Consider the following 26,472-nt stretch of genomic DNA (forward strand, 5'->3'; position numbering starts at 1 on the left):
AATAAAAATAAGCGATTGGTTTGGTCACTGTTACACACCTCTAGTATGTGCATGATAGTGCCATTGGCGGGCCGCACAAAGACCGGCCTGTTATTATTGACATCTATGACGGTGATCTGAAGACTGGCGGTTCCCCAGAGAGGCGTTCTGCCATGATCGGTCGCCACCACTGTCAGATTAAACCTCTCGAAACTCTGCAGTAACCGCAGGGAGCGAATCAGCCCTGTGTCAGGATCCAGAGAGAACGCATCTGTGATGGAGAGAGGAAGAGACATGAGAAACATCATCAAACTATGTAGCCTTACTCAAGTGCGTTTATCAAATTGTACATGGAGAGTAAATTGACAATGTCTTGAATTAACAAATAATCACATGATTTTGAATCTAGGTAGAAAACACGATGGTGAATAGTAAGTTATAATAAAATGATGTAAGCTAAAATTAAAGTTACAGTTATGCGCGTGTGCGTGTGCGTGCGTGTATATGCGTGTTTACTATAAAAAAGTAACAGAAATCCAATTCAATTAAAATTCCAAGAGCCAATTCTTTAATCTTAAATTTGCAACCCATGAATCTATATTTCTGTGTGTGTGTGATTTACCTGCTCCAGGGCCCTGTAGGCTATAGGTAAGTAATGCATTCTCCCCCTCATCGAGGTCAATGGCCTTCATTGTGATCACTGACGTACCAACCAGCTCATTCTCAAACACACTAGTGGTGAAAATTCGCTCTGAGAAGCGTGGACGGAAATCATTTACATCCATCACTGTTAACTGCACCTGACAGACACACAGAGAGAGAAAGATGGAGCTGGCAGAGCTGATACAGAGGTGTTAAGGTTGAGTAACAAAAGCTGTTTTGGTTGTTTTTCAAAGTTTTTGAGGTCAGCTCATGCAAAACTGTTCACATGAAACTGAAACTCTCTGTGCAAAAAATGCAAACGTGTACAAGAGAGTTTGATATCTGAACACTGGTTGGGAATAGAGCAAACCAACAATTCCAATTAAAACATATAATGATGATAGAGATCCTGAAACAGTTACTGGCCATCTGGACTCACCAAAGCTGATTTGTAATTTTATTTTACTCACATCTGGAGCTTTTAGTAAGTCAATATTATGCAAAGTTTGCACTGAGCATTGCATCAGCTGATGGTATAAATTTCTGCTTGTTTTGCTTCTTTACTTCCTATTTCCTCATAACAGCAGAGTGTGAATAGAGGAAGTGCAAGCTGAACACTTGGCCACCTCACAAACACTTCACATCTTGTTAAACCTCATTAAGCACAGCTTATGCTCTTTTCATATCCTTCTTAAACAGGAACTGGAAGTGAAGGAGACTCCGCCTTGACTGTGTCAATGTGTCTTGCTCAACTAATTTTATCCATGTTTGGTTTTTAATCCTGTGCTCAACTGGACTTTAAAGTTTGCAGAACAGGTTGTTAGAACCCTGATTTCACATTGAGATAAAATGACGACACAAGTTCATCTTTTTGTGTCTGAAATGAGCAGGATCTAAACATTTTTATTTGGCCTCTAAAAAGGGGAACATATGGTGCCTCCAAGTTTCTACTTTCGAGTTTGGAAGTAATAACTATGAAGTGATGTGGATCATATGATTTCTAAGGTAATAGCATATTTTTTCAGCTCATCCACACATTGCATGTACCTGCACAGAGTTTTCCCTGCGGTTGTTGGGGCTGCCTCCAGGGTTGTCTCTAGCATAGGCTGTGAGTGTGTAACGGTCCTTGGTCTCTCTGTCCAGGGCAGACAGGACGTAGATGTCCCCCTGATAACAGAAGACATTAACAATTAATTCAAGTGATATTATAAATGGCATTTGTTACTGTATTTGTTTTGTTTTCACACCAAACACACTCACCGTAGTGGGTGTGATGCCGAACCTGCCCTCTCCATCCACTAGGCCATATTCAATGACAGAAAACAGGCCAGAGTCTGCATCTGTCGCACTCACACTTACAATAATAGTGCCGAGTGCAACATCCTCGAAAACAGACTTCTGCACACACAAGCATACACAAAATCTTTGGTTTAAAGGCTTCTTACTTTACATACACCAAAGCTAGATTTGATGAAAAATATAGAAAGAAAAACAATTTTTTTAAATATTTTATTTGTTCCTGTGATGCCAAGCTGAATTTCCAGTATCAATACTCAAGTCTTTAGTGTCACATGATTGTTCAGAAGTCATTTAAATATGCTGATTTGGTTCTCAAGAAACATTTCTTATTATTATCAATGTTGTGCTGCTTAATGTTTTTTTTTGTGGAAACTGTGAAAACCCTATAGCAAAATCCCATTTACATCCTGAAATAAACTGATTTTGAAAAGTAACAGGTATTAAAAAATGCATAAAGACTTCTAACTAAATAACAACATAAATAATTACTGGCCATATTTAAAATTAGTAGTTACTATTATAATTAGTCTTTAAGATTTTGCATTAAATAAGCAAAAAGCAACCCAGAAGCATTTTCACTAAAGTGTCAAACTTTGAACCCACTGCATGAGCTTCACATTCAATCTGCACAGTACCCTGTTTCTCTGGTCTGTACTGATTTACCTGATATAAAGGTTGTCGAAAGACTGGGTTGTTGTCATTGACATCAACAATCCGCAGATAGACAGGAAGTTCAGCAAAGCGAGGAGGCGTGCCGTGATCCTGAGCACGCACTGTGAAGTTTAACCACTGCACTTGTTCATAATCCACCGTCCGATTGGCCACAATTTTACCTGTGGATAGTGATGCATGCATCATGCAGATTAGAGATAAAATTAAATCGGCAAAACCCATTTTTCAAGCTTCAATTTCTTAGTGTTTAGGGTTAATGTCAATAGAATGTTGAAGAAATGTGAATGTTTTTATTTGTGTAACCTGTAGATGGGTCTTCAAGTCTTATGTAGTCTCCACGGGGCAGGTGTAGGAGCTGATAGATGATCTGACCGTTGGGTCCTTTATCGGGATCCACAGCCGTCACCGACAGCAGTGTGGTACCAGGCACGGCACCCTCCAGAATACTCTCTGAGAAGTTCGCTACCCCGAAAGGACGAAAACGAGGAGCATTGTCATTCACATCCAGCACGTTGATGGTCAATTTGGCTGTGGACAAAAATAACATTTCAATTAGTTAACTTCCTGGAAATAGGATAGCATCCCCCTCATGCTGGTTTAGTGCTGGTCAAGATTGGCAATCATGGAATCAAGGAAAACCTGACAGACTGGAAGTTGGTTACCAGCATGGTTTCTGGCAAACCTGCTTAACATTGCTGGTCAAGCTCGTGAGTAAACCTGGTGTGGACATGGTGTCCCAGAGCACATATTGGTCTTTTCAATAGAATGCAACATGATCAATCTTAATGTAATAGTTGTAGATGTAAATGAGTTTTAGTTTCTCTATCTGAACATATTTGGAGAAATTTAACATTATATCACTTGCTCACCAATGGATTTTCTGTAATGAATGGGTCCCGTCAGAATGAGAGTTTGAAAAGCTGCTCAAAACATCACAATAATCCACAAGTAATGTTAATAAGCCACAAACATATTTGCAATAAACCAGCTTTTCACTTCATGAGACATTAATTGGTGGACTGGAGTGGTGTGGATTACTGTGATGTTTTTATCAGCTGTTTGGACTCTCATTCTGACGGCACCCATTCACTTAGAGGACCCTTTGGTTATTTAAATTCAAAATGTCTCCAAATCTGCTCCATTGAACAAACTCTTCTACATCTTGGGTTACCTGAGGGTGGGCAAATTAAACAGATGAAAAAATGTCAAAATTTGTTTGAGAGAGATATGGAAAGTAAAGATCTTTCTTACCGTTGGGTACACTGACGGACATGTCAATAATATCACTGGCGTTGTCATGGACTGATACAATGATCTCAAAAGTGGCAACCAGCTCTCGGTTCAAGGGGTTTCGTACGAAAACAGCACCTGAGAATTAAGATGGACACAAATATCAACACAACACAGCACAAAATGGTTCTCGGAAGTAAAAATCACATTCATTTTCTCCATAGAAAATAGATTTTTTTTTTAATGAAAATGTTTAGCTGCTGAATTCCAAATGAAGAGCTGCATATGATGTCTTTTAGGACATAATCGCTCACCTGTGTAAAAGTCAATTCCAAATGACTGCTGCAGCCCATCCACTGGATTATTCCCATCATCCTTTGCTTCCACAGAGATGATGTAATACTCCAGACGAGGTCGTAAATCAGGGTCCTCAGCTGTGAGCGTAGCTACGACCTCTCCTGGTGGTGTTGACTCGTTAACGCTGATGGTCTGCACAGGCCTTATGAAACGAGGACGGGAGTCGTTAACATCATCTAGAACGACAGTTAATGTCGCCGTTCCCGAGAGAGAGGGTGTGCCTCGGTCAGCTGCTATTACAACTAGACGGTACGAGCTACGCTCCTCTCGATCCAGCGTAGCATTGCCGACCACAACGGCACCTGACAGAGCATCAACGATGAAACGGTCCTGAGCGCCGCTGTCTAAGCGATACTGCAGCCAACCGTTAGAGCCCGCATCAGCATCACTCGCCGAGAGCTGCGTTACTACCACACCTGAAAATACACACAATAATTCATAAAACACTATAGCAATTTTAGCATTTAAATGAATCCAATGATTCTGGTTTGTTTTCTCATTTTGTTTTCTCAAGTATTTCTCATTTCTGTTTTTCATGCAATATTTGCATTTATATTTCTCTTTTTTTCAGCGTTATTTAAATTTAGAAACATATATACATTAAAAAGTAATACATTTTTTAATTAATAATCGTATAAAATTATAAAAAATACTTAAAAAATACTAACTCGCAAATACCATTATTTGTATTAATATGTATTAGTTTATAACAACAACAACACACTTCCAATAACACCACAATAGGACCCAACAAACCAGAGTAAACTAGTTTCTCACCTGTGGGGCTGTTTTCTGGCAGGCGTACAGTGAAACTGGATGGATTGAAGACAGGTGGGTTGTCGTTTAAGTCAAGGATGGTGATAGTGAGCAGAACGGTGCTGTTTAAACCTCCCACATCCTCCCCAAGCAGAAACAGCTCCACCCGCGGCACAGAGAAGGCCTCCCGGTCCAGCACAGCACCCCCACGCACTGATACCACCCCTAGAGACACAGAGAGAGGGGGTGGGACAGAGGACGTGTCATGAGTGGGAGTAGTGCTTGATTACCAGAAACTCTGTGGGTGTATGAAAGTTGGTAGGACTGTTATCTTGTATAACTGATACCACAGATATGAAATATCTGCATGTTTAAAGGAATTCAATTTAAGACCATTTAATTATACTTAAAAAGACCAATTTATAAACAACTTTGAAAAAAGATTGTATAAAAGGTTCAAATCATTTCATGTTAAAATACTTTCTTAATTTAATATACTGTACAAAGACAACTATAAGCAAACTAAATAGTGCAAACTCTATCCCAACCAACCTGACATAGCAAAACTAGTTTTACAAATGGCTTGAGTTTATCTGTTTCTCTACCAATATCAGATGGGGAAGTTTAGGAAATCTGTTTTTATTTTTCCAATTCCATTTGATGTCTACAGTAAAGTACAGTAAAGTTAAAGTAAAGTAAAGTAATGGACTGCACTTACAGAAAAAAAAAACTATATCAAGGTGAGCATTCAAACTGAATATTAGCCTCTTAATATCATCTCTTGAAAATATCAACATATCTTCTTTAAAACGTCCCGAGGCCTTCAATTTCGGAAAACATGAAAACATAACAGACATAACCCATAGCATCTGTGCTGAACGTCAGACCTGTGCGGGAGTCTATGGAGAAGAGGTCCACTCTGGTTCCCAGAAGACGATACCTCACCACTGCATTCTCCCCAATGTCTTTGTCCTCTGCTAGGACTGGGCCATTTAGAATCAACACAGTGGTGCCTGGTGGACGGACAGACAGAGAGAGAGAGAGAGAGAGAGAGAGAGAGAGAGAAAAAGAGAGAGAGAGAGAGAGAGAGAGAGGTTCAGAGATTTGGCTTCAGAGGTTCAGCTTTGATCTCATGTTAAAGAGTCATGACCATCACTGTTCATCCCGTATTTATTTCCCTTCAGAGTATGTTATGTTAGTCCACTTCAGCTGCCCAAGAGAGTCATAATCTAGTTTTTCATGCTTACTTTCATGATTACTGAATAATGTCATACTTGTGATGCCACCTGAAATCCCGAATCACACCGTTTACCAAAATCTTGCTCAGTTGGGGTTAAAAGGCAACTAATATTAAGAAAATATTACTGATTTGACTACACTCAGATGAGTTCAAAACTTGAATGACACTATAAATTTATTACCGTCTTATTCCTGAATTAAATGAATTGATCAGATTCATATCAAATTAATTAGAAATGAATCAATATTGAACTGAATTGAGCTGAATAATGATTATCTTCTGTAGACCTGCTTATAGCGGAATTGAACTTGTTTTATAATTGATGCACTTTGCAACATTATCACTGTTACTGAACTGAATCAACATTAAGCTGAATAATGACAATTTGCACCATTTATAAAAATGTAATCTGACTTGTCAATTTTTAACCTTTAAGACGTGTGCCTATTTATGGGTTCTAGATTTGCATTATGTGAGCGATGATCAAGTGTTAACATCAAATGTCAGAAATTTGAAGATTTAAAACAAGCCACTTTTGCTAATTTGGTTAATAATATGTCATTTTTGTTCTGAAAGTTGCACAGTGTTTTAACAGTGCAACAAGCTTGTGTTTTAAAAGATTTGTTATGACAAAAGCAATCAACGCAGAAGAAAAAAGCTTTTCTTCTCTGCCCTTTCTTTGAAGAGAGGATCTCTACACGATCTTCATTTCTGAGAATCAGGATGTGGTTAACGAGAACCTGTGGGTGAGTTTTCACTGATCTCGCCCCTGTAGCTGGACTGGGTGAAGATGGGCCTGTTGTCATTCACATCCAGCACTGTCACCACCAACAACTCTGAGTCCTGAGCAGAGAGAAAAGAGTCTCATGAGAGTGTTCAGCTCATGGTGCTGTGAAAGCTGGAAATGCTGTGTTATTTACCCTGCGTGCGATGCGAGGGTTGTCTGGGTTGTCTTTGACGGTGATGGTGAGGCTGTATTCAGCCACTCTCTCTCTGTCCAGCGGCCTGTTCACCTGAACCACACCTGACTGGAGGGAAAAGAACATTGGTTTGTTCACTCGTACATTATTATTTATGTCTTTACATTACATCTTATTTTCTTCTTTCCAACATCCCTCTGTTTCTTACGGTCTCATTAATGTAGAATGATCCATCACTGTTGCCGGCCGTGATGCTGTATGTGAGGAGAGCGTTGCGGCCGCTGTCCAAGTCTTGTGCCCGCACTTGAGTGATGGAGGTCTGGACCGGTGCTCCCTCGCTCACGCTGGTGTTATAGGGTAAGTTGAGCAGGACGGGGTCGTTATCATTAATGTCCAACACCTGAATGCCCACTACCACCTGACATTGAATTATGGGAAATATTTAAGTGATTCAGTGAATAAGAATTTGCATTTAAACCATACTAAATAGTATCAAATAAATGAATTAACGTGGATTGAAACATGCCATTTCCTTTTTTAAAGTGTGTATGATCATGCATGATTTATAGATTTGAAGCATTTCCTTTCTATGTTTTCTACTGTGGCCAAGAACAGAAAAGGAATGGGAAAATGGGGATTTAAGGTAAAATGTAACTGTGTTCTTTCTGATACAAATTTAAATTGCACTTATTCTTTGTTTTAAAGTTCCATGTTTGCTGTGTTTGTTTGTATGGTTTCACAATTTGGCCAAAATGTTTTGTGATTATATATCAGTAAAAAAAAAAATAATAATAATATAAAATAAAATATGGAAAAAATATATTGCTATGGTAATATTTTACTATATATATATATATATATGTGTGTGTGTGTGTGTGTGTGTGTGTGTGTGTGTGTTAAAAGTTATTATTTGTTGATTTAATTAAATTTTTTAAGCTTTTTATTTTTATTGTTTTTAGATCAACACAATAACATACATTCAAACAATTATTAATAGTTCACAATCTGAAAGAGAAAAAGAAAAGAAAACCCAATAAAAACAAGCAAACAGCATTCACTTCTTTAATGAACTTATACAGGAATTAGAATCATCACTGAGAAGACATTTGCTGTGTTCATTTGTATTAAAATAGAGAAAAGAAATATTGCTACTGCACTGTAAAATAACACTGATTATTTAGGAAAAACAATATAATAATAATAATAATAATAATAATAATAATAATAATAATAATAATAATAATAATAATAATAATAATAACTTTATTTTACAACACTTTTTTAATTTTAATTTTCAAATGTTAAAACCACCTAACTTTTATTTTGGTGTACTACAGGGAGGCCCAACAGATGGATTATAAGCACTTCTCATTTCAAGCAAGATTACAAGGAAGACGGCTGGCATATGTTGCATTCCCAAATGCATGTTTTAAGTGACCCAAACTCAGAGCAGATGCAGAGATGAGTCTGTGGAGAGCAGCATTTACTCTGAACCAAGCTTCTCAGAGAAAACATAATTTTTGCAAAAGTAGCTCTTGTGCAAAAGAACCCAATGCCAACTCATTTTGAAACACACAAGTCACATATCTAATTAAATTGCAGACTTTTCAGTTTCAACTTCAATTTTCAGTTCTATTTAGATCAACCGTGAAGCTCTAGTGATAAAAGATGCTGTTTTTAAATATATTAACATCAAACTAAAATAATAACAATGAATTTTAGTAATTACAAATACCAATTCATTTAGCTTGATGCTTACCTACAAATGCAACGTGTACACAACAAAGAGGTCTTTGGTGTCACAGTGCAATTTAGTATGTCCCAATTAAAGGCACATTGTGTTTCCACCTCCTCAAAAGCATGTACTTTCCCATCAGTTCATAATATTTTTGCAAAGTAGAAGAATATGAACTGAATGTGTGTGGGGGTGTTTACCGTAGAGCTGAGCGCTGGCGTTCCCAGATCTTTGGCAGTAATGGTGATGTTGTAATAGGAAATAGTTTCTCTGTCCAGCTCTACATCTCTCCTCACTCTTAACTCTCCCTCAACAGATGAAATTACAAACTCATCTGGGAAAGAGAGACAGAAAGAAAGGAACAACACATTTTTAAAGGCAGACCAAAAACACAGCAAATATCAACACTAAAGATTTTTCTGATTGAATCTGAATCAACTGTCTATCACACACACTTTTCAGGTCTCCTGCGGTGATGCTATACTCCACTTTTCCATTGGATCCCGAGTCGGCGTCCGTGGCTTTAATGGTCCACACACGTGGACCCGGCTGCCCCTCTGTGATATCAAACGGACCTTCGAATGGTCTTGGGAAGATGGGTGCGTTATCGTTCACATCTACCACATTCACCAGGACCTGCGGTACAGGACAGTGTGTGAGTGTGATATAAAGGAGTGGTGAGGACTGCACACGTGTGTGTAGCAGATATGAACTCACTGTGGTGCTGGAGGTCCGTCTGAGCTGAGGTATAGGACACTGATCTGTGGCTGTGACCGTCAGCACATAATGACCATTACTGATCTCATAATCCAGCTCCTTAATGACTACAATCTGACCCTGTTTGAACACACACAAACAAAAACACAATTTGAACACGCACTGCAGTGGAGTATATGAATCATTCTCAGGAAGTCTTTTGTAAACTATCAAGTCTCTTTTGAACATTTTAAATATACTTTTATTCAGCAAGGATGCATTAAATTGATCAAAATCTACATTTATAATGCTACAAAAGATTTCTATTTCAAATAAATGCTGTGCATTTAACCTTTCATTTCATCAAAGGATTTTATATCACAGTTTCCGCCTCAAAAAATATATATTATATATAATATATACATTAAAAATGTTTTCAACACTGACAATATTAAGAAATGCAAATCACCATATTAGAATGATTTCTGAAGGATCATGTGACACTGAAGACTGATGCTTAAAATTCAACATTGAAACAGGAAAGTGTTATTTTAAATTGCAATAATGCTTCACAATATTACTGTTTTTAATGTATTTTTGATCTAATTAATGCAGCCTTGGTAAGCATACATTTCAAAAATCTTACTGACTGCATGAAATATACAATATTTGACCACAAAAGTTTTGCATTCAGTATTTGTCACTAATTTATTGTTTACACTTATATTGGCCTTTTCAGGCTCATTTATAGAAAAAAACTATATATAATCTAATGTGTTTACTCAGGTCATTATGCAATTTGTTATCAATGTAATCTATGCAAACTCAAAGTATTTACATTTAAAATTACTGGCTGGGTTCAAATAATAATGCATTATTTTAAAACAACACATGTGACCCTGGACCACAAAACCAGTCAAAAGTAGCACAGGTATATTTGTAGCAATAGCCAGCAATACATTGTTTGGGTCAAAATGACAGATTTTTCTTTTATTCCAAAAATCATTAGGATATTAAGTAAAGATCATCTTCCATGAAGATATTTTGTACATTTCCTACCGTAAATATACCAAAATGTATTTATTGTTTAGTAATATTCATTGCTAAGAATTTCATTCGGACAACTTCAAATGCGATTTTCTCAATATTTCGATTTTTTTGCAGATTTTCAAACAGTTGTATCTGGGCCAAATATTGTCCTCTCCTAACAATAAATGTAAACCCTGATTTATTCAGATGGAACTGACCCTTATGACTGGTTTTGTTGTCCAGGGTCACATATGGTAAGTAATAATAAATAAATAACAACTTATACAGTATGTGTATCAAGGTTTTAGCACCATATTTAGGATTTGAGGAAACAGTTTAAGAGCAGTTGATAAATACCCACTGACTACTGACCTGAATATTAGGGGACCATTCAAATAAAAGTTAAAATTGTACAGATACAATTGAGAAAAAATTTAATTTCTATATAATGACAATAAAGACTTCAGTGTCTCTAAACCAATCCTGGGTTCGTGTCTGTTACTCTCGGACCCCCTCACCGTTATGCTATTGATCTGGAACGTCTGGACCAGGTTGCCATTGGAGATGGCATAACGGATGGTTCCGTTGAGATCTTCATCAGGGTCGATGGCTGTAACCTTTGCGATAATGGCTCCTACTGTGTTTGGCCCCTCTCTGAGCTCCGTCACATACTCTTCCTCCGGAAACTCAGGCGCGTTGTCGTTTTCATCAATTATACGGACCCAAACGGTGGTGGACGCCTGTGGAAATGGATGACAGACAGACAATAAAACTACGGAAATCCAACGGGACAGATATATGTAAAAAACAAATTAAAATATGCCCCATTTCAATCAGTCAATCAATCAATCATATGTTACAGAATCTGTTACTCATCTGTAAACATGCCACATACAGTATCTGTTATTAGAGGAAAGATTATGGCCTTTGGATTAGTATTTGCATGTTTTCTTCTGAACAGACTATACTGTACATGTGGAGTAAGCTTTATCTCGTGGTATCATGGTTGAACTAGTGTAGCAAGTTTGAATGTTATTTGCATAACGTGATGACCTGCGTGTGTGATGGCAGGAGTTTACTGATGTGGGCATTTTCTATGGCTTCTAATACTATCAACAGGTATAAGATCCCCTCCATGTTCCCTCAAGGAGTTCTCATGAGCACTGGAACCCAAATTTGGACAACTATGACAAAAATTCTAAATATTGTCTCAAGAGGAACATATTATAAAATTCTGAGTCATCCAAAGTCAGTATAAAACTGATCTTTGTCTGCTGATTAAACCCCTGAAGGGGACAGCCACCCTAAAACATAAAGGCAATTTTACATTTTTATTTATATTATTAGAAAAGAATATATGTGTGTGATATTATAAACACAACATGTTTCAAATATTAATTTATATATGTACTAAAGTCAAATAAAATTAGAAAAATTGTATCTGCATGATTGAAAAAACTATTTATTTTCATTACTTTAATTTACATTAATTAGCATTATTTTCATTCAGATTATATATGTTAATACATACATAGAAAAATAAATGTCAAGCAACCTTTAAAATTTTGAAAATGTGTAAATGTGGAGTTAAATATAATTATTATTAATAATAATTACAATAACATTTATTAATGAATTTATTATATAGGCCTAACTAGCCCACATATTACTAAAAATACAAAATAAGATAAAAATAATAAATAAATGAAAGTGAATAATGTTTTACAATAATTATTATAATTCAATGTAAGTAGATAATTGATAAAACATTAAAAAAAATCACTTCAAAAACCAAATCATCAGTTATATTTCATTATTTTACATGTCAGTATATAAGCAGATGGACATTTTTTCCTTAATTATATTACTAAATATTACCGAAAAAATAAATAATGATAATATTATGAAAATAATTAAAGTATGTTTTAAAAAAATTACAATTCGATCAATTTACATAGCCATCAGATAAAATATTATTTAAAATAAAAAATAAAATAAAATAAATTGCTTCACACTTCAAAACCAATATAATTTTTTTATTCTTTTACATACTTCATTATAGAAGTAGGTGACTTATTATTTGCCTCAACAAAAAAAGCAAGTAGAAGTTGTACTGTAGTGGGAGGAGTGAGAGCTTTGGAAGGAGGAGGGAAATTGACTAGTAAGTGAAGTAGGGCTTCTCGTTTTACTGCTTTACTTCTGGTATGATACTGAGAAGTAACTTACTGTAAAAGCCCACAGAGCAGCAGATCACAATACACGGGAATAAGAGGAAGACTACATAAGATTTCTGTCACCCCAGCTGGAGAAACTGTAGAGGACTTTGGACATAAACTGAAGACATTTCAACACTTTCGTGTACGCTTACAGGAGATCAGGACTGATGGATGTATTTTGCGCTGTGTTGCTCTTCTTTCATCTCTTATCTGCGGTTCAAGGTAAATCTACTCTGGACTTTATTTCTGGACTAGCGCTAGTCATACAGAACACGCTCTTGCATTGCGCTGTTTTTTAATAACTGTTCTGTGTACAAATGCGTCATACTCACGTGTTTGGCTGTCAGTCGCGTTTTGCACCTTTTGCAAGCGTTTTAATATCGTTGTCCACGTTTTACAAAAGCGTCTCCAAACCCCTGCGTTTTTTTAAAACGACGTTGCGTTTTCGAGCTTGTTCTGCGTAAACGACCCTGATTCTGACATTTGTTTTACTTAACGTTAACTTGAAAAACGTCCTCAAGGCTGCACGGGCGTGTGTCATCTTGTTTTAAAACTAAAAACAAACAACCTTGTCGTCCTCTCAAGTTCTTGCCTGAAACCAACACTCAACTCTACAAAAAGACCGTATCTTTCTATTGTGTATAATATTACAGCTCTAACGTTACTTATATTACTTTACACAAAATCATACAACACGCTGCTTTCCTCACAATTAAGTTCATCTGCTCCTTTTAATTTCCTTTTGTTGTTTAAAGCCGTGTAAATTTAGGTCAAGTAACGTTATGTACATATTTGGAGAAATCATACTGACAAGAACCTTAATGTTTTGGTGTATCCAGTCGCTAAGCTTTTTTGAGCGTAGAGGAAATAATAATAATGCTGTTGTAACGACAACCGGGTTCATGAATATTAATTTATGCAATTAGGTTATCTAATAAGCCTAGCTGATTGGCTTCAGCGTTAGCCAACATTAGATAGCTAGCGAATCCTACAGTGCTGAAGACTTGTGAATATTAATAGGGTCGGCGTGTCTAATTAATATTCATTAACTAAGTTGGTCAACAGCAGTATTCTAAATTTAGTTACGCAAAATTAGTGTTTTTAACGTCTCTTATACATATTTTACTATTATATTAAACGATATAATCACGATGTGCCGTCGTGCCCCGAATTTAACAGACGTTAAAAAAGTTGAAAAGAAAAACAAAATACAAACTCCACTTCATGCATTTAAATAATATGTGACGTGATACCGTCAAAACTCGTGAGTTATTACAAATTAGTCGATGATGGTGAAAAGACTGAACAATTTGTGTTATTAATGTAACATTTCTATCTTGTTTATACATCAGCTATAATTGGATACTTCCTTATTTAAACAACCTTCCTCTAAGCCAATCAGAGAAGCCTAGACCAAAAAACTAAAAGAAGAGTAAAATCACATGAAAGTCTCTGTTTGCCAAAACTAATGGTATATAAGGCTGTATATAAAAATGTTTCAGCTCAATTTACCCAGCGTCAGTTTGCAGATGAAGCCATTAATCCACAGACTATGGCTGGTTTATCATTTAGTTAATAAGCCTATTGATGTTTGCAGATGTTGAGATGTGTTTGAAACAGAGATACAGAGCATATATTTATTGGAGAGAGACAGGGATCCCAGATGGAATGAGACCATGAATATTGCACCAGGGTTACATCCCTGACCCCCTGGGTTTGTAATCCCCCCTGAGAGTCTACATCCACAGTCCACAAATATGAAGAGGAGAAAATTATTAATTGAGAACTAAGATAAAAATAAAATATGGGAGGAAGGATGATGCAACGACGAGCATTAGTGTTGCTAGCTAAAGGAAACATTACTATTGCTTACCAAAAATGCTCATAATTTCAAACACAAATCAGCACAGAAAATCCACAGAGATGTAAATGATTTTGGCTTCTGGAAATGTAAAATCATCTATCGCTAAAACAATATGTGAAGTTGAGGGAGGGCAGATCCTGATCTGCAGGAGGTTTCAGTTGAAACGGGATGGTACCTAGAGTCATGCTTTGTCTGCAGATGGGAGGGAGGTTCTTAGACCCCTATGGCTTTCATTAACACCATTTAATGAGGCTCTTACACAAACAGTGATAGTGAAAAATGAGAATAGCATGTAGGAGGGGGATAGAAACAGGGTTCTTTCTTCAAGCAACAGTTGACATACAAAAATGCACTTCTCGTGACCTCGTGTATTATTGTCTTCCATGAAGCCCAGTGTCTGAGTTGCTCTTTTTTATATAAACATGCATACTGTCAAGCTTCAAAGAGGACAAAAAGCAGCATAACATATCGTAAAAGTAGTTCACAATATATCATATATCTTCAGAGAACCTGGACTTCTTTTATGATGCTTTAGGTTGCTTCTTGAAGCTCGACAGTATGAGGAATAGTTTGAAATTGACTGATAATCTCCCCTAAAAAAACTCTCAAATGTCCTTTAAATTCATTTTCAAACGAGTGTCTTTAGATGCATCACAGCAGGTTTGGCATTTATCAGGTGAACGATTTTAGAGAAGTCCTGATCAGTGTACAACTTAAAAACTATTGCATAAAATGAAGACTATATTTTATTGGTTTCCTTTTGGATCTTAGCAGCATAAATCAACATTAAGTTTCTTTGTAATGTGGCAAAATATCGTTTAAGGGGTTTCAGTGGTTGTGCAACGGTTCACACACATTCTTTCTACAAAATGAAGCACATTCAAGACAGTGGCATGTAAATGTGATTCTTCTAATATCAGTAACATGTATCTAGAAGTTATTCTTCAAATATTAATAACAAAGTGCAGGGTGGATTCTGATGTAAATTCTGTAACACAGATGCTTTTGTGCTGACTTCACAGATAAACACATTTGCAGACAGATGCCCTCAAGCAGGGAACGTTTCATTTTTCTTATTTCTCTCTGTCAGACGAGTCTGAGAATGTTCTGGGCTCAATTCAAGTTATGTAGCCTATCAGTCAACATTAAATCTGAATTGTGCTTACATCGTTTTGAACCTTTCTTTTATTCTTTTAGCAACAGTTTGGATTAGCTCTGCCTTCAAAACACTTTCTAACATGCCTTTGATCCAGTCCCGACCCCAAACTCAGCGGCGGCACATTTATGTGAAGAGTGCAGGGTAGTATTTCATCCAGTCGCAACAAAGACGTGCTGAACCCCTGGCAGGTGTCAGAGCGGATTCCCAGCACAGGATCCTCAGGAGGTGGAAAATTGAGCCCTGGACCGGATAATTATGAATGCTGATTGGGAATATGAGGGTGGATGAGGTTTATAGGGAATAATATAGGGCAGGAGGGGTTACTGTATTGTGTCTATGAGAGAGAGACAGGAAAGGACACACCACCCTGAGTGCACTTTATCACAAAGACACCATTTCCTATTGCTCTTCCTGACACACATTCATGCCCATAGATTTAAGCTATGTACATTTCAGTCACCCGGGGCATCTTAAATAAAGAACTGTTTACACACATTTTGGCCAACCACACGTTTTTTTAAAGTGATAGTAGAGGGTGGCACAGAAAGACAGGCGGCCATGCATTCAAGCAGTCAATATCTAGGTCAGTCATTCATAAATATAGGAAATGTTTATCCATTCATGAAAAATCTGGGTCTTTCCCATTTCATCAGTCTGGTTAGTAAACATTCAGCTCCGGTTCACAGGGTCTGTATGTGTGATTGGTGTGTAGGTCTGTTTTGTCTATTACAGGATAGGAAACTCAATGTGCCACCCTTCTAAATACGTGTACACACACACACACACACACAAAATAAAAGTTAAACAAAAACTGTTTTGGAAATAAGAAACAATAACAGCAGAGGACTGAAGTCTGTTTGTTCAGTAATGTGGTGGAAATGCTTTTCTTCCACAGAGCACAGAGTTTGTTTTTCAATTTTTTTAATTACTATTATAGTAGTCTAGTATACAATTTTAGTATGCATGTAAGCAACTCTTAAAAAGGTTCTGATGTAAATGGATTTAAAAAGCACAGATTTCAAGCAAGCATTTCATAAGACCTTTGTTGATTTAAAATAAATATTGAAATAATTGATTATGCATGTGTAATATATATATATATATATATATATATATATATATATATATATATATATATATATATATATATATATAATAAATTACTTTTTAAATGGGTGACTCAAATGTTCTCACTGATTGGACATTTTTAAAATAAAGTCAACTGCTAAAGACTAGCTACAGATACTGCAGTAAACAAACTCTGATAGACTTGCAGAGATGCATGTGTGGTCAGCTGACTCTACAGTGCTGAGCTTCACACATCACAAGTACCAAATACACACTTTCTGTGAGGAACCTAGCAGTTAAGCTCAAGAAATCCACAGATATTGCTGTATGTCTCTGCCTGTTCTGACATAAAACAAACAAACAAGAGTAAAAAAAGAAAGAGAGGTTGCCTTCAAATTCAAATTCAAAATTTCTCATTTAAATATTTTCCATGTGTTTTGCATTTTGGGGGAAATCAAGTTACAGCATCTTTACAGTTGTCTGTACTAATTAAGCTGGGCATGAAGATCCAAAACCTCATACACATCTAATATAAAGAGTATATATTTATTTATTTATTTTCTCTCTCTGTCTCTCCAGTAAGCTGTGAGAGTCACTCATTCAGTATCTCTGTGCCCCATCGGGTCTACGAGTGTTCTGAAGGGACTGATGTCACTATGACGTGTCTTCAGTCTGGAGCCAAGGCTCATTCGACAGACAAGATGCGGAACATCTGGCTCTTCACACCGCGCTCGCAGGAGAACTGCCACAAGGGCACACATCCTCGCGGGTCCATTCACTCCAACCGCACAATGGGAGTGGAATACACAGGGAAAGGCAAGTCTTTTTCCATCTTCTTGCAGAAAATCAAGCACAGTGACCAGGGCAAATACTGCTGTCTGCTTCTGGAATTGAACAAGCAAAAGGTGGAGCAGGGGGCCCGTGACTTCATCTACCTGAATGTGGTGCCATGTAAGTGAGCTAGGAGAGAGGTCAGGTGTGACATCTATGTTATCCCCTCTGTTCTTGTGTGATCTTAACGTGTCATATTTCCACAGCGATGGGACAGTCTTACAATGGCAGTCTGAAGTGTTCGGAGTGGTCTCACACTCCTTCAGATGGTACGTTTAACGCCACACACATATAATACAACGGCTCTAATAAGTAATAAAACATATGTAAATCACACGTTAGAAAATCTGTCAAAGTAGCATCTGTAATTGAATGATGCTACAGTTTTTCTGAGAACTAGCTTCCATTTTTGTTTTGGAGTTTTGGGAATAAGACATATATAACGACCCTGTTTGACGATGTACAATGTTTTTATAATTATGACTTAAAGGGATAGTTCACCCAAAAATAAAAATCCTGTCATCATTTACTCATCAAAACTTCTTTCTTCTGCTGAAAACAAAAGAAGATATTTTGAGGAACGCAAGTAATCAAAAAGTTGTTGGGACTCCATTGACTTTCATAGTATGGAAAAAAATAAATAAAATACTATGGAAGTCAATGAGGACCAGAAAGTGTTTGGTTACCCACATTCTTCAAAATATCTTCTTTTGTGTTCAGCAGCAGAAACGCATAGAGGTTTGGAACGACTTGAGTGTGAGTAATGTTGACAAAATTTAATTTTTGGGTGAAATATCCCTTTAATTAAAATTCCCAAATGCAATTTCAATACTGAGTATTTAGTGAAGTAAAATCTATTGTTTCAATAGATAACATTTATTAAATGTTTTGGTGTGTAGATGTGCTTGTGCTAGTTTTTCTATATACAATAATATATATAAACTGGCATCTTGTGCAACAGCAGTCAAGCATTTTTTAGTGTTGCTTCACTTAAGTGTGACTTCACTACTGATTATTTTCTCCTTTCCACCAGTAACGTCTCTTTTTTTTCTTTTTCAGACTCGGTGGCTGAAGGTCTGGCTATCGCAGCCTGTGTCGCTTTCATTCTGTGCCTCCCGCTCATACTGATGCTGGTTTACAGACAGAGACAAACAGTAGAGCGACACAGACGTGAGTACACACACCCAACACGTACACTTAGTCATGCACTGCTCACACACTTACTCTGACCTATATTGAATGCGAAAGAACACTGCACATGTCCTGCACTGCAGAGACAGCTGATGGGAGTACAGTAGCTGCACTTATTGTTTTAAAGAGACTGCGTTTCCTTTCTCAACCTTGAACCATTTCCTGTTCCTGTTTTTATCAGGTGCACACGAGCTGGTGCGTATGGACAGGTGAGTTTCCACAGTGACCAAAATACTCCGACTAAACAAGGGATTGTGTTTTTTTTTTGTATTGTGACATCATTTTTTATGAAAATAAACTACATCTTCCTTCTAAATTCCCATTATCGAAAGCCATCCAGATTATTTTTTGAATTTTCATTATTCTATATGTTGATTCTCATTACTGTAATACAATGTTTTGTTCTAGAATAAAGTAAATAATTACTGTGGCTTGGGGATAGTACAACAACTTATGTAATTTACACATTAAATAATTATGATTTTTATTATTTACGATTTTAAGGATTTTTATAGGAAAGAATGATGAAAATATACTTAATGTTCATGAATTTCACCATGCAAAAATAGTATTAGTCCTAAAATTAGGCTTAATATTTTAAATATATATGTTTTATTTTATGCACAATATTATTTATTATTAGCAGCTTTTGATTTTGGGATGATATTTATAAATGTATAATCTCACTCTCTCTCTAGTGAAGCACAGGCCCATGAGAGCCCAGTGTTTTTGGTTGATTCTCCACAGCCTAAACCCCGGACTGTATCCCAAATAATGATGAGGCAGTCATCTGAAACAGGACGCCACCTCCTGTCAGATCCCGGCACTCCATTCTCTCCAAACATACAAGGAGAATTGTTCTTCCCTTCACAGGGTATGACTCACACACAAACACAAAACTGTAATCCAACTCCAGCTAGATTGCTAAAGTTTGTCACTGTTATGCAGGCAACAAGAAACATCTGGAGAAGCTCTACATACAGTACACACAGATACACACACAATAATGGTACATACACAATTTTAAACAAATGCATCAGACAGATCTTTTTTTCTTCCTCATAGTAAGCGCAGGATGTACCCACAGTTTCAATTAAAAATGATCACACACATGAGTCTTACAATATGTGTAGGTGAACGCTATGAGTTCCAGCTCAGTCTCCACATATACAGTCACGTGCCTCCTCTACTTTAACCTTTAACGAAGCGGAATGTGCAGAATGGCAATTTCCCCTTTTCTCCCTTATTTCACAACACTCATTTCAGCTTCTCTGACGGCAAACTGGATTCTGAGAAACCGTGAACGTGTGTGTGCATGCGTGCCTGTTTTCATATACGTTTCTTCAGTATGCATGACCCACTGGCACATACACAGACAGATCTGTATTCCCACTCAGACATGTTACCGTCAACGTTAAACAAGCTTGCAAACCATTTTACCAACTTTATGTGACTTATACTGAAGCAAAACCAGATTATCACTGATAAAATATAGGGTGGGACTTAACCTTTAGCAACCGATTGGATCATAAAACATGGACAGTCAGCCGAAATGGTAAGTTGTAACCAACCAAGTTATTGTATTTTGATAGATTTAGAAACACACACACACACACACACACACACACACACACACACATATTTTAGAATAATATAAAAATGGGTAAAGTTATCATAATAATAATTTTGAATTGCAATTCTTCTATATTCCTACTTTCGAAATGCATCCAAGATTATCTATTTATTTACTGATTTTCATTATTCTAAATGCTGATTATGATTTTGATAATGAGAATTTGGGGTAAAATGTTCTTAATAAGCCCAGAAATATGTATTAGGAGAGTAAATGGGGTAAATTCCCATCTCATGATGACTTAAAGACCTTAAAATATCATAGGAAACAGAGTTTTATCATAAAAAAAATGCAGCTTTTCTCCTTTGCAAAACATGACACTAGCAATGTTGAAATCATGCATTCAGTTCCTAAATAATGAAACTTGATTTAATGTATACCTTGAATGCAATGCAAATTGAATCCATAAATTTAAAATACTTATGGACAATCTAAAACTACTATGTAAACACACCAGTACACTATTATTCATAATGCAAAGCTCCCCCACCATCCCATTTATACCACTGACACTACAAAAAGATTCAAAATGGCACATTTACATATGGTCCACCCACACAGCCTGGCAACAGCACACATTTCAGTTAACACAATCAAAACAGAGGGCATTTCATTTACTTCTAAGTCTTAAAGGTGCAGCAGCAAAACCAGACTGGTTAATTATATAGATCAGAGAAAGGGTGGGAAAAATGGTAACTAAACTAAATTATGGCTTATTTAGCTTATTTAAGCTAATAATTGTACTATTATTTTTCCAGGACCCATCCCTGAGTCCCCCAACTTAATGGACTGAAACGTGTCACGCTCACCCCAGGAACATCGAGTGCTTCTTCCATCTCCTCCACATCATCATGCCTCTGTTCTTCCTGTCTTCTGCAAAGATGATGAGAGACCCACCCCAAAAAATGAGAACTGAGCTCTCTGCTATTACGGTGGGACCCCTTATCTACTGACTGTCCTTACATGGGTTTCCCAAGGAGGAAAATCGCACAAGTTAGGGCACTAGGGAGAGCACGATTTCGTGAAGAGGATCCACAACAATTTTCTTTTGTGGCTTTGAGTTGAAAATTTGATTTCAGCTAAGCTGTTTGCACACATTTGTGTTCATCACGTGCTTCATGTGTCAGTTACACTGTGGTTGCACTTAAAAGACCATTTTATTCCCTTTCTTTCTTGTGTAATCTGTCTATCCCCATCCTCACTTCCTTTCCCAATGAAAATCAGTTCATCTGCTCACTTCTAGGGGTCAGGATGTATTAATACCTCATTCTTCCTGTTTTACCCATCTCAATACTGAGTTTCTCAATAGATATTTCCTCCATACTCTGCATGTCAGTGCCAAAGTACTCAGTTATCACTTTCTCACTGAAATGGTGCCAGTGCTGGTCCCAGATGAGGTGCTTGGCTGGAAAATCTGCAGATCTCAGAACCACTTGAGAGCCGAATGAATACACAAATGACTGTATTTGTTTTAAAATGTAAAATAATTGACAACACAGTTTCTTTATGAAACGGGCCCAGATTGAGACCAGCACCGGTAGGTTACGGTGGAAAAAGGATGTTCTCAGTACAATCACCATCAGACCTGCTGAGAAACAATGGGCTATTTAAAACCCTCTTGCGGGGAGTGTGGTGCTTTTATGATGTATGTAGCTTTATGATGCATTCTGTCAGAATGAGTGCAGATTGTTTTGTGGTAAATGTTACATCGGTGACAATTAAACACAATGCCACTCTCTTACATCTCCAATGTCACACGTGGCTTTAAGGGGCATGAGGGTTCATAAAAGAAGTTTTTCGATCTATTTTGTATAGAAGTTTTATCTTGTGTGTGTGTGTGTGTGTGTGTTTACATTATTTTCCCTTGAGAAAAAAAAAGCAAAGAGCTGGTAAACGTTTTCAGGAGGCTTACAAATTTAAATCCACTGCCATAAAGAGTGCCAAAACTTTGGTTTGTGTGTGTATGAATGGACGGTTTGTAGGTGAATGAATGCTAATATTGTAAATATGCTGATAAACATGTAATTGAACCATTTTGTACATTTGAAGTTGCACATGTGCCTGTACAAAGTTAACACCGTATATGTAGCTCCAGTGGCAATGCTGTGAAACACCTGCTTATACAATCGAAAACCAATTGCTTATATCTTGTTTTATACAAATACAAACAAATAAAAAGTTCTGGAGAGAGCTGAGAGTCCTTGTGCAGTGTTTATGCAACAAATATTCTCTTCAATCACACGGAAGCGTACGAGACAGCAGACAGTGAACCGATGGGTGACGGGGCCTCTAAACCTTTATCAGGAACTTACCCAACTTCTATTAAAAAATAAAAACTTTAACTAGGATGAAGCTGTTGTTCAAGTTAGTGTATCATCTCTGTTTAAGTGGAGTTATTTAAAAGTCAACATATCCCTAAAATATGGTTTCAATAAGTAGCTTTTTGAGCAAAAAGTGGATACAGATACTAGAGGCCAAAAAGTCACACTTGATGAAACCCAGACTGCTGTGAAGTTCACAACAGGAATCAACCAGCTCTTACGAGTGCAACTTCCTGTTTCAGAAATAAGGCAGGTTGTGGCTTCCTGTTTTTGCTGTTTTGTTGTTCAGGCAGGCTTTTTAAAGAGTAAATGTTAAAAAATCTTATATTTAGAGTAAAAAGATAAAGGAAAAAAACGTATGATGTATTAATGTAAGTGTGGGATTTTATTGAATCCACTGGGATCTGACTAGATCTTGAAATGTTGGGTAATATATTACTTTTCTTCACCCATGTGGCCATGGTGAATAAATTCGAGGTGGAGATTATTTTGATGATAGATTACAAAGAAAAAAATCAGACTGCCAACACAAACACTTACTGATAAAGGCGGCATTCCATCATCTTCCACAGTCACAGCGAGTGTGTACTGCTGCTGTTTTTCTCTGTCAGGAGGTGACGGTCGGGTCACTATCTCTCCCGTCATACGGTCCATTCTGAAGGTCAGGTCCTGGTTCCCACCGGTGATGTAGTACGACAGCATAGCATTGGGTCCGATGTCACGATCTGTCGCTATGACACGCAGGACCGACGTACCACCACCCACATTCTAAAACACACATTGATATACCCAGTGTTATTTCAGCCATATTTCATGTATTAGATTTCCTCACTTTTTTAAAACGATTTTTAAAACGACTTTACTTTATCATAGGACAGTGTACAAGTGACAGGAAACTAAGTGGGAGATGGGGAATTACTAGGTTATATTATTATATATAATAATATTATATATTATTTTATTTTTCAATATTTCTTTTTTTATTTACAGTATATATATGGTACATATGTGACCCTAGACCACAAAACCAGTCTTAAGTCTCTAGAGTATATTTGTAGCAATAACCAAAAATACATTTTATGGGTCAAAATGATTGATTTTACTTTTATGCCAAAAATCATTAGGACATTAAGTAAAGATCATGTTCCATGAAGATATTTAGTAAATTTCCGTACCGTAAATATACCAAAATTTCATTTTTGATTAGTAATATACAATACAAGGACTTCATTTGGACAACTTTAAAGGCAATTTTCTCAGTTTTTAGATTTTTTTTTTGCACCCTCCAATTCCAGAATTTCAAATATAGGTTGTTACACTAAAACAAATTCCTTGTATGTGTAAACATACTTGGCAATAAAGCTCTTTCTGAATTCTGACTTCTTCTGACTTTTGATGTATTGCATGCAAACATCTAAATGATTAACACCCAGAATCTGTGATGTCACTGGTTTGAGGTGCTGTGGTTCTGACCTCATTGACGCTGACGTTGTACCCACGAGGGCTCTGCAGCACGGGAGGGTTATCGTTCACATCCAGAATATTCACCGTGAGCGACACATCAGTGAACCTTGGAGGGGAACCGTTATCCATTGCCCGCACCTGATCCAAACACATTAACAAACACAGGAATCCACTTGGACATCAGTAAACCAACAGACATATACCTCAGAACTAATTATGCAAAGCGTACTATATTTAACTTTACAAGGAAACATGTTCAAAATCACGCAACACACTGTGACCATGTATGGCTCTGTCTGAAGTGATTAGACAATCGAAAGACATTTTATTATTCAAAGTGAGATGCCTAAATGTCTACTTCCTATTTTTTTTTATACTTTCATTAATAAATTTCATTACCGTTCAAGTTTTGAGTTTGTTACGTATTAAGTTTCCTATTATGCTCACCAACTCTCCATTTATTTGATCAAAAATATAGTAAAAACAGTAATATTTATAAAATGATTACAGTTTAAATATCCATTATCTATTTGAATATATTTTAAAATGTAATATATTCCTGGGATGCAAAGCTGAACTTTCGTTAATGTCACATGATGCTTCAGAAATCAGTTTAAAATCCTGATTTGCTGCTCAAGAAACATTTCTTATTATCATGAATGTTGAAATCAGTTTTGCTGCTTAACCATAATTAACTCTTTTTTTTTTCAGGATGCTTTGATGAATAGAAATAGGCATTTATTTGAAATATATATGTCTTTACTGCCACCTTTCATCAATTTAATGCAGCCATACAAAATAAATTATTAATTTATTGGAAAAAAAATACTACTGACTCCTGCTGACACATTTGAACAGCAATGTATATGTCTAATATTACTTGGCTTTTACAAACTAGGGAGCATGCATACGATATATAATGTTGTCTAGGATGTCTAGTTTGTTACAGAGCCATAATGTCTGTAGTGTTTTTCTCTCACTTTAAGCAGGTAACGGTCCACGGCTTCACGGTCCAGACGCGCATTCAAGTAAACTACTCCATATGTATTATTGGCTGTGTTGATCTTAAACACGTCCTGCATGTTCCCCGCGATCAAGGTGAAATTCACCTGAAAGAGACAAGAGGGTGATGTAGGCAGGGTTATAAATGATTGACAACTCATTTGACATTGTTTTGAATATTTCTCTCCCTCACCAGTCCATTTCTTCCAGCATCTTTGTCCTGTGCTAACACGACTGCAACTCTCTGGCCAATTGGTGTGTCTTCTGGAATATTCACAGACAAATCCGAAGTGATGTCAAACTCTGGGCTGTTGTCATTCTCATCAAGAATGGTGATTGACACCTGTCAAAAGAACGTAGTAAAAAAAATAATCTATTTTTCTGGTAGAATATTTACATCCGTTTCATTAAAAGGATCTGATGAATAAGAATCACTCACCTTCTACAAATGTGCATCAGGAAGTAAATTAGAAAAAAAAATTGGTTAAATTACCTATTTATACTGTACATCAAAATCATATTATTATATACATTTCACATCACTATCACAGACATGAAGTTTAAAGGAAAATGAAATGAAAGTTTGTTTCTTCTGTAGAACAGATTTAGAGCAATTTAGTATTGCATCACTTGTTTATCAATGGATCCTCTAAAGTGAATGGGTGCCGTCAGAATGAGAGTCCAAACAGCTGATAAAAACATCATAATAATCCACAAAAACTAATCCAATATTAAGGTGTTTAAACTTTAAACCGTCGCTTGTGTCTAAAGTATTAAGAGCAGGAAGAGTCCATAATCCATAATAATGCTTCATCCAGTGAAAAAAGCCCATCCCCTGTTGTCCACTCACATCAAAATCCTCCAACATATTTGTTTAAAACTGTTTTCTCTTGTAAAAATTACTTGATCTGTGCATATTTCTCTCCTGATTCAGACGAGATTACTTTTTTGACAGGAAAAGGCAATGTTACGGATATAGGACTTGTATTTCGCCTGAAAGGAATAGTTTGAAAACCTTTTAATGATAGATTTGGTTATTACAAACATGCATTCACAAGATGTTAATTGATGAACTGGAGTTGTGTGGATTAGTTGTGGATTATTGTGATGTTTTTATCAGCTGTTTGGACTCAAATTCTGACGGCACCCATTCACTGCAGAGGAACCA

General features: G+C 36.6%; 2 protein-coding genes across 3 annotated transcripts in view; one reads left to right on the plus strand and one right to left on the minus strand.

Annotated features, from left to right (window-relative positions):
• LOC132156771 (cadherin-23-like) overlaps window positions 1-26,472 on the minus strand; it is a 235,750-nt gene that overhangs the window by 9,349 nt on the left and 199,929 nt on the right. Inside the window, exons 33-53 of one of the 2 annotated variants that reach the window (XM_059565790.1) lie at window positions 25,498-25,647; window positions 25,283-25,411; window positions 24,312-24,440; window positions 23,379-23,606; window positions 11,074-11,295; window positions 9,548-9,667; window positions 9,286-9,466; window positions 9,031-9,164; window positions 7,304-7,513; window positions 7,096-7,203; window positions 6,916-7,018; window positions 5,823-5,948; window positions 4,957-5,160; window positions 4,137-4,595; window positions 3,844-3,960; window positions 2,896-3,120; window positions 2,584-2,753; window positions 1,882-2,019; window positions 1,669-1,788; window positions 602-779; window positions 39-250 (exon numbers count right to left, since the gene is read on the minus strand). In XM_059565790.1, coding sequence (XP_059421773.1) covers window positions 39-250; window positions 602-779; window positions 1,669-1,788; window positions 1,882-2,019; window positions 2,584-2,753; window positions 2,896-3,120; window positions 3,844-3,960; window positions 4,137-4,595; window positions 4,957-5,160; window positions 5,823-5,948; window positions 6,916-7,018; window positions 7,096-7,203; window positions 7,304-7,513; window positions 9,031-9,164; window positions 9,286-9,466; window positions 9,548-9,667; window positions 11,074-11,295; window positions 23,379-23,606; window positions 24,312-24,440; window positions 25,283-25,411; window positions 25,498-25,647 — 3,663 coding nt within the window. Of the gene's footprint in view, window positions 1-38; window positions 251-601; window positions 780-1,668; window positions 1,789-1,881; window positions 2,020-2,583; window positions 2,754-2,895; window positions 3,121-3,843; window positions 3,961-4,136; window positions 4,596-4,956; window positions 5,161-5,822; window positions 5,949-6,915; window positions 7,019-7,095; window positions 7,204-7,303; window positions 7,514-9,030; window positions 9,165-9,285; window positions 9,668-11,073; window positions 11,296-23,378; window positions 23,607-24,311; window positions 24,441-25,282; window positions 25,412-25,497; window positions 25,648-26,472 lie in introns of both variants that reach the window. The other variant, XM_059565791.1, reaches the window with a different exon arrangement.
• Window positions 12,719-22,707, plus strand: vsir (V-set immunoregulatory receptor). Its single transcript, XM_059565792.1, has 7 exons — window positions 12,719-12,993; window positions 17,442-17,813; window positions 17,900-17,962; window positions 18,753-18,863; window positions 19,066-19,093; window positions 19,583-19,758; window positions 21,276-22,707. Exons 1-7 carry the CDS (start codon window positions 12,939-12,941, stop codon window positions 21,308-21,310), a joined length of 840 nt encoding a protein of 279 aa, XP_059421775.1. The 5' UTR covers window positions 12,719-12,938; the 3' UTR covers window positions 21,311-22,707.

Source organism: Carassius carassius, chromosome 14 (genome assembly GCF_963082965.1).
Source record: "Carassius carassius chromosome 14, fCarCar2.1, whole genome shotgun sequence".
Taxonomy (NCBI): Eukaryota; Metazoa; Chordata; class Actinopteri; order Cypriniformes; family Cyprinidae; genus Carassius; species Carassius carassius.

Coding starts and splice junctions, on each gene's coding strand:
- vsir (XM_059565792.1), top strand. CDS start 12,939: ATGGATGTATTTTGCGCTGTGTTGCTCTTCTTTCATCTCTTATCTGCG. Junction 12,994..17,441: donor TCTCTTATCTGCGGTTCAAG/GTAAATCTACTC, acceptor CTGTCTCTCCAG/TAAGCTGTGAGAGTCACTCA. Junction 17,963..18,752: donor GTCTCACACTCCTTCAGATG/GTACGTTTAACG, acceptor TTTCTTTTTCAG/ACTCGGTGGCTGAAGGTCTG.